The sequence below is a fragment of the Sinocyclocheilus anshuiensis genome, unplaced genomic scaffold (assembly GCF_001515605.1).
Source record: "Sinocyclocheilus anshuiensis isolate Anshui unplaced genomic scaffold, SAMN03320099.WGS_v1.1 scaffold1305, whole genome shotgun sequence".
NCBI classification, from domain to species: Eukaryota; Metazoa; Chordata; class Actinopteri; order Cypriniformes; family Cyprinidae; genus Sinocyclocheilus; species Sinocyclocheilus anshuiensis.
This window is the reverse complement of record NW_015552694.1, coordinates 252,348-260,509: the sequence shown is the minus strand read 5'-3', so window position 1 is coordinate 260,509 and position 8,162 is coordinate 252,348. Positions and strand designations below refer to the sequence as shown.

Genomic DNA, 8,162 nt, shown 5'->3' with positions numbered 1-8,162 from the left:
ATTTCTATAATTCAAATCCGTTAAAGGATTGTTAGGCTGCATTTATTAGGTCAACCGGAAATGGGAACACTTCCCATAACATCCGATGTACTTGTTACAACGTAAGAGAATGGCATCTACGCTAATATTAGTCTTTCATTCTTATTCCTAGGTCACTGTAGCCATACGGATCCAGTATGTATCCAGATCAGATTGTCATAGTTGCCACCCAGATCCAGTCCATATCCAGACCAGATGGTGGATCAGCACCTAGAGACGACCTCTATAGCCCTGAATGTCTGTGGAGACCACGTCAACTAGATGCGTCCCAAAGACAGATCTCCTGCGAAGACCCCGTTAAAGGATTGTTAGGCTGCATTTATTAGGTCAACCGGAAATGGGAACACTTCCCATAACATCCGATGTACTTGTTACAACGTAAGAGAATGGCATCTACGCTAATATTAGTCTTTCATTCTTATTCCTAGGTCACTGTAGCCATACGGATCCAGTATGTATCCAGATCAGATTGTCATAGTTGCCACCCAGATCCAGTCCATATCCAGACCAGATGGTGGATCAGCACCTAGAGACGACCTCTATAGCCCTGAATGTCTGTGGAGACCACGTCAACTAGATGCGTCCCAAAGACAGATCTCCTGCGAAGACCTTGTCACCTCGACGACCATCGGCACAAGACCACGGGAACCAGACAAGACCTCCGCATCTGTGTTGCAGCCTGGAATTAAACCACACCATGCTGGTTTCGTCTGGCCAGAGAACTGGCTCCTGGTTCTCCCAGTCTGTTGGGAGCAGCCTGGTTTCTCCCAAATTTTTTTTTTCTCCATTTCTGTCACCGATGGGAGCTTTGGTTCCTTGCCACTATCACCTTTGGCTTGCTTAGTTGAGGACGCTCGACTGATTGCAGACACTATTGGAAGAGACTTTAGCTGTAAAATGACTCTATTGTCTTATTGCATCATTGACAAACTATTTTCCTGTTTGACTCTGTAAAGCTGCTTTGGCACAATCAGTATTGTATAAAGCGCTATGAAACAAAGTCAAGTCACCTTTATTTGTAGTCTCTTTCAATATAAAAATATTTACCGCTGACTCGTAAAACAGTCTCTTTTTGCCATCTGATGGCGGAAAAATTTAACTAAAATCACATCACGAACACAGAGTTTCCCAATACTAAATACTACTATGCTTATACAGCATATATAAAATATTATTTTAAACTTATTTAAAATAACATTTAAAAAAAACACAAATGAGTTACTTGTGTACTTATGTACTAAATCTCGGGGTAGTTAAATACATTGGGCAAAAGAGGTTTTGCTGACACAAACCGTTTGTGAATCCCATTCCCTGCATTAAATGTAAATAAGAACAATTACGTGAATTTGTGCATTTTAATGTTTGAAAGACAAATGTCTTCCCAAGACAGTAATTAATGCATGGTTAAAAAAAACCTAAGTGATTCACATAAACAATGTATTCGGCAGTAGTTGATGCGGAAATGTTGAGAATTATTTCTGTAAATCCAGTGGTTAAATGCTGTGTGGCCTCTCAATTTTCTAGTGACTGGTCTTTGTGTGACTGTCCACAAAACTGGAAGAATTTCTGATTGTGTATATTAGCGCTAGGCTATTTTAGAAAGGAACATTTAAAAGAGGAATTAGGGAGAATCAATAAATTATGAATAATTTATTGCTGTTGTGTGACTATCTAATCAAAGTAATTGTAGTCTGATTACGAGTATTTTAAAATGTAATTTAATCTAATACATTTTTGGAAATCTGATTATTTAATCCAGATTACATGTAATCAGTTACTACTCAGCTCTGTACACACAGTCCACCATAGTTCATCTTATCAAACAAAATTGTTTCTTGATAACATCTGGCATGTTGAAAGACTAAACATAATTTTATTTTAACTCCCAGAAGCAGTTTCAAGACAGTGCTAAAAGTGTAGAAATGGAAAATTCAATGATGAAAATTTACTTGAAATTCTGGGGAAAGAACTGAAATGCAAGATGTGCTAATGAACATCACAGCATCACTCACTAACATCTACAAAATGTAACTTGTATAAGCATTTTGATATCTTAATTTTGAATGTTCCAACAAAGTCACATACCATGAAGAAAACAAATTTCTGAAGTTTAATACTGGCTACTTTTTTTGTAAAACAATTTTTAAACATTTTTTGCACTTCAAGTATTCATGGACGCAAATCAATGAAGTACCAGTCAAAGGACATTATGCAAATTCTTCTCAAGAAACAGATTGGCTTTTTAAAATGCAAACATGCATCAAAGAAGACCACTAAATTGGCAATTGTGTCATTAAATTTAGCAAATAATAAAAATCATCTTTATGTTTACATCTGTTCATAAATTCTTCATTGTCTGTGTAATGAAATATCACAAGTTCCACGACAGAGTATGATAGAAAATCAGGTGCCATCTATTTCCCTTCAAGTTCAAGTTAGATATTTAAACAGAAATCATTTGCGGGAACTGAAAGGAAATACTTGGATACAATTAATTTTAGAGTTTAACATCATTGCTTCCTTGAGCTGCACAGTAATGTAATTTACATGCACAGTTTCAGAGATTAAATTACAGTGACTTGACAAAAAATAAGACAAAACCGTGCTCTACAATTGATAACAAAACCGTGTTTGTTCAAATATAATTACACAGACCTCGTCAGTAATTGTTCAGATGTTGACTCAATACTGCTCAAGTGACATCGTGTTTAATGGTCTCTCTTATAGGAGGCAGAAGCTATGCAGTAGTGCAAATTCTATCAGCAGGGCCACAGTGTTTTGGACTGGTTAACTTGATTTCTACACAGTATTTTTGTCAAAAAATGGCAAACATTTCCAAAAGGCTTATGAAATTGTAAAAGAGAAGGAAAAACATCACAACATTTACATAAGATTATGTAGAGCTCCCTTGCTGTTACACATAACAGCATAATACATTATAAAGTGCACTAAAACTCTCCTGAATAGGTTTGAGAAGTAACTAAATTGTACTAATAGTACGTCTTTTTTCAAACTTCAAACTAAAACTTACCATACACATTACCACCATACACAGACACACGCCTGTTGATGTCTGTGGCTGTTAGTGCCATTCAAAAATTAAATAAAATTGGACAATGACTGATTTGCACAGCCGAGAGCCCGAGAGTTGCTTACTATCATTGACAATTCCATTAGAATGTACTGTACATGCAAAATACCAGAAACGCCAAGCCACGGCAGCTTCAATGTCAAAGTATGGAGCTCCTTCTAGAGAACAGTGTGGGGAAACTACAGTAATGAGGACATGAAAAATAATGATGTCCCCATACCAGATATGGTAAAATAAAAATGTTCTGCTACGTAGCCAGAAAGGTATTTATTTATCATATTAAGTTACTGAAGAAAGCAGTAACAACTGTTTCATTGGAATGTCTTTTGCCAAGGCCACTACAGCACATCTTGAGTTTGAAGGGGTAAGCCATGGACCTTCTAATGACTTCATCTTCCATCTTCTGAAATGCAGAAAGGTTCAAGTCTACTTCTGCCCAGCTTTAGTGAGAGGAAAAAAAAGGAATGTTAAAACAGCAAAAACTACATGTTTGCTCAATCGATGAGCAGAGAAGTTTTCAACATGCACACAAATGTTTAGGATAGCATGACACTGGATGAGAAGAGAAGAAGAGACTGTGAACAAGGGAAAACCAACACTGAATAGAAGTGACAGTAGGGCTGCATGATAAACGCATTTGATTGTCATGCGCATCATACTACTAATCACAGAACCAGCTTTACTGACGAGATGCGCATGAAAATCACATGCGATTTATCGTGCAGCCCTAAGTGACAGCAAAAGCAAGTTTGGGACAAACAAGGAGATTCTTAGAACAGGTACCTTTTTCCCACCAAATTCACCAAACCATGCCAAATATTTACAGCCATCATTAACATAGCACTCTATAATTGATCAAATTGGGAACTGTGGATTTTTGTTTTGATTTTTCGAGTATATCCCATCACACATGAACAGGACCTGTTCCATAATTTCCTCCTCAGACTCACATGAAATGCTATTCTACACCATTCATTCCCACTACTGCAAGACATCTACTAGTAGAAAACAGATGTGTGGTGGTTATCCGGAGTACACTCATGTTCACCACTCTCTCTCAGGCTGATAGACTTTAAGGAGGACACGCATACAAAAACATGCATCTATCTCTTTCACCATCTCATTCACTCGCTCTCACACTGACCTGCAATGTACTTTGCTCCAATTAACATAAACATGCTACCCAGAATGTAAAAGCCCAAGGGAACACTACTGAAGATACTAGTCTCCTCTGTTGGTTGTCCAGAACACAGGTCCATGTCACACAAGACAGTGGAAAGAAAGAGAAAACAAGTGGGACAATTAAATAACTACTGATTTTGTCAAACCACAAAACTTTATCCTTCTCCTGGAGATTGAATTTACTTCAGAATTTAGTTCTACCTTCAACCAGATAATCAATAACTCTGCAGAAAACAGGACTTTGTACCTCTGTAAAAAAACAAAAACAAAAAAAAAAACATGCAAAACAACCATTCCCCCTGACTTTGGACATTCTGGGTCAATACCTCTGGTTATTAGGTACTAAACCTACATCATTCTTTGACTACTTCTATGGGCCTGGCTATTTTTATTTTTTTTTTAATTAAAAAAAAAAAAGATTTTGAGCAAAAAGATTCAGATTTTCAAAAAATAAAATACATAAATGAATAAAAATCACCATCTATGTAATTTTTTTTTTACTAATTTAAATATAAAACAACAACAACATATAATTAAATGTGTTTTGAGTTTGAGCTCCGTCAAGTTAATTCTTTGTCGTCTAATTTTTTATCTTAAAATCAATTTTATACACCATAATTTTCGTTTCTATAACGTGTGAATATATCCCCTATCGTATTCTACAACAAAAACAATTAGAGCGCCTTGTTATCATTAGTTCTATTTTTGACTTCCCGAGTCCGCTATTAGCATATAGCCCGCTAGCAACGCCAGCGTGGTTGCCGCTAATCTCGCTTACATTACTAATACACTATTCACTGTTACTTGCTTTAATGGCGGATGTGTGTCTACCTTTGAGTGCAGGTGAGGACACGTTCGAGCTGCATTCGGAGAGCCGCGCTGGAAACATCCCAGGCTGACGCTCACAAGTCCGAGGTAAGTATACAGCGCGCTGCTAATTCTCCCACCACCTCTACTCCGTGTGTTTCTCTACAGGCCCGGTGCACCCAGGACGCGATCTTCCCAGATGTCCTGGCGCCGGGACACCACGGACCCTGGGTGCACCCCGACACTATTTTCCTAATTAATGCTGTTCAGTTGCTTTGACACAATCTGTATTGTTAAAAGCGCTATATAAATAAAGGTGACTTAATTACTTGCTGTTTTTGATATTTATTGCATTTGTATAAGGCATTTCTCTGATTAGTTGATTGATTGGTTAATTGAGTCAAATCAAAACAAACAAACAAACAAAAAAACACACCATTTCCATTGTTGACTGGTTCTGTGGTTTCCCAGTTCATAGCCCTCTGAACAGCTTTCTTCCAGCGAGCATATCGCAGTTCACTCTCTGTGCAGAGAAAAAAAAACTGTCAAGTTTCATCTACTAATCAATGGCCAGTTTTTGGGATTTATGTGTGTTCACACGAAACCCCTGAAAAGGTGGCTCTCAGTCCACTTCCAAACTAACAGTGTGCCTGATGTATGAAAGCAACATGGACAAAAGACATGACCTAACCAAACTAACCAAAACCAGGAAGTGATGTCACAAGATGCGACCTTAAAAAGGACAGAATGCTCAAGCATACCTCATTCTTTTTGTCATAGGAGCCATGTAACCATATCCTTATGCCTTTTGTTTTGTATCTTTAGGTTTGCTGTTAAAAATGACCGTGTAAATGCTAAGAGGACCTGGACTATAATGTATCATTTGGTTTTTTGGTCCAGCCCAAAAGAATCAAGAGAACCAAACTACAAGTGTGAACACACCCTTAGTCATGAACACAATTTATGGCCTGGAAGAATCCAGTATTACATTGAACCATGTTGCAAATTAAAGGGATCATATGATGTTGCTAAAAATAACATTATTTTGTGTTTTTGGTGTAATGAAATGTGTTTATGCAGTTTAAGGTTCAAAAAACACATTATTTTCCACATTCTTCTTTATGCACCAAGAGCTTGTAACACTCCAAAGAGAAAGGAAAAATTGAAATCACATCATATGACCCCTTTAAATAATTTCAGCATGTGTTACGCACAAAAAAAAAACAACAAAAAAAAACAAGTACATACAATTTACATTAGTTACAGGGTTTCTGCAGGACTTTTAAGCTCAAATGTAAGACTTTTTAAGACCTTTTTTAGGACCTGCACAAATAAATGTAATAACATATGAGCAGGGTATGGCAATGCCTATAGTAGCATATTAAACCGTAAAATTACTGTAAAAAGCATAATTTACAGTTCAGATACAAGTTTTCACAAAAACAAAACGTCTTACAAATGATAAACTTTACATTTCAGCCTTTAAACCATTGTTAAGAAAATTGATTAGTCAAAAGTATTAATTATTAATTTAAACAATTATTATGAATAAATTGTTATATAAATTAAATAAATTAGGGGTGTGCAATATTGACAAAAAAAAATTGTTTTCTGGATATTTTCTGGGATTTTAATCGATAACGATAATTATACGATATTTCACTGAGTGTGTTATTGTGCTGGTATTTTAAGGACTACTGTGGACAGCAGACTCCTGAATTTTTTATATTCTTCCTATTCTGTGTGGTCAGTTCACAGCAGTGATATAAATTAATCTTTTCCAACAAGTTTTATAGGCATTTTTACCATTAAGCCATTTTTTCTAAAAGTGTGCATCATCTTTTGAGTCAAATTCTTGCATTTGGGCGGTTACCAAGCAAATGAAATCAGTATCAACAGAATTCATCTTTGCAATGCAGAGAAAACACAGAAGCTGCATCTGAAGTGGCATTTAGATGCATTTACACACTGTTTAATGCAGCTCAGAGGGACATAGACTACTTTAACCTGCAGTTACAAATGCATAAATAATGTTTTGATATTTTAAACATAAAACGTTCAAAACTGATGTTTGAAATTATAAAAAAAATTAAAAGGTACCTTCAATGTGAAATTAAAACCGCCAGTAGGTGGCAGCAAGTCACAGCTAATAAGTGAGTCATTGCGTTTGAACCGAATAATTTAAACGGTTGATTCATTCAGGAACGAAACACCATCATGTTGCTTAGAGACGCAAAACAGTGCTGTGGCTTTGTTTGAAATAATTTTTTTTGGCCAAATAGAACAAAATCAGGCAATATGGTGTCTAAAACGTAAGTCTCTTAATTTTAACTTCTTGTTTATTGAATTGTTGCATAAAATCAATATCACATTTGTAATCATGCTGACTTTTGGAGAAAAAAACAGCACTCTTCGTGTGATATTAACTATATGAAATGATATAAATATATACATTTTCTGCCCCATATCTTGAATTATGTGATGATTCTAAATGCATTTTAATAGACTGATTCATGCAGTGAAAGAAGGCACTCTAAAGCAGCAGGTGGCACGTTTGGTAGAAATATAACACAAAGCAGTGCAGACGTGCAGCGCTCATGTTTCATAGCCTTTTGAAGTTTGTCACATTGAGCCATATCACAATTCTGGTCTTTCCGTCCCCAAATTTAAGACCTCTTGAAATCATAATTAAAGGGGTCATATGATGCGATTTCAATTTTTCCTTTCTCTTTGGAGTGTTACAAGCTCTTGGTGCATAAAGAAGATCTGTAAAGTTGCAAAGACTAAAGTCTCAAATCCAAAGAGATATTCTTTATAAAAGTTAAGAGTCAACCACACCTACCTAAAATGGCTTGTTCTAACACGCCCCCACATATCGACATCACTATGTGGGAAGATTTGAATAACGCCGCCCAAATGTTCATGCAAAGAAAGGCGTAACTTTTATTCTCGCTGTAGTATTGTTGCTGCTGCCATGTCGTGAAGGCGCTGTGTGTTTCGTTGTGAAAGCGAAACTACTTTGTTTGGTCTTCCAAAAGAGGAC

General features: G+C 36.4%; 1 protein-coding gene across 6 annotated transcripts in view; it reads right to left on the bottom strand.

Moving 5' to 3' along the window:
• Positions 1-2,396: 2,396 nt before the first annotated feature.
• The window catches only part of LOC107667651 (glycerol kinase-like), a 39,719-nt gene continuing 33,953 nt past the window's right edge, over positions 2,397-8,162 (bottom strand). For 4 of the 6 annotated variants that reach the window (XM_016459372.1, XM_016459375.1, XM_016459376.1 and 1 more), the window contains 2 exons: positions 5,556-5,642; positions 3,847-4,361 (listed from right to left, as the gene is read on the bottom strand). In XM_016459372.1, coding sequence (XP_016314858.1) covers positions 4,255-4,361; positions 5,556-5,642 — 194 coding nt within the window. In that variant the 3' untranslated portion in view covers positions 3,847-4,254. Of the gene's footprint in view, positions 3,571-3,846; positions 4,362-5,555; positions 5,643-8,162 lie in introns of those variants that run through there. The other 2 variants (XM_016459374.1, XM_016459377.1) reach the window with 2 other exon arrangements.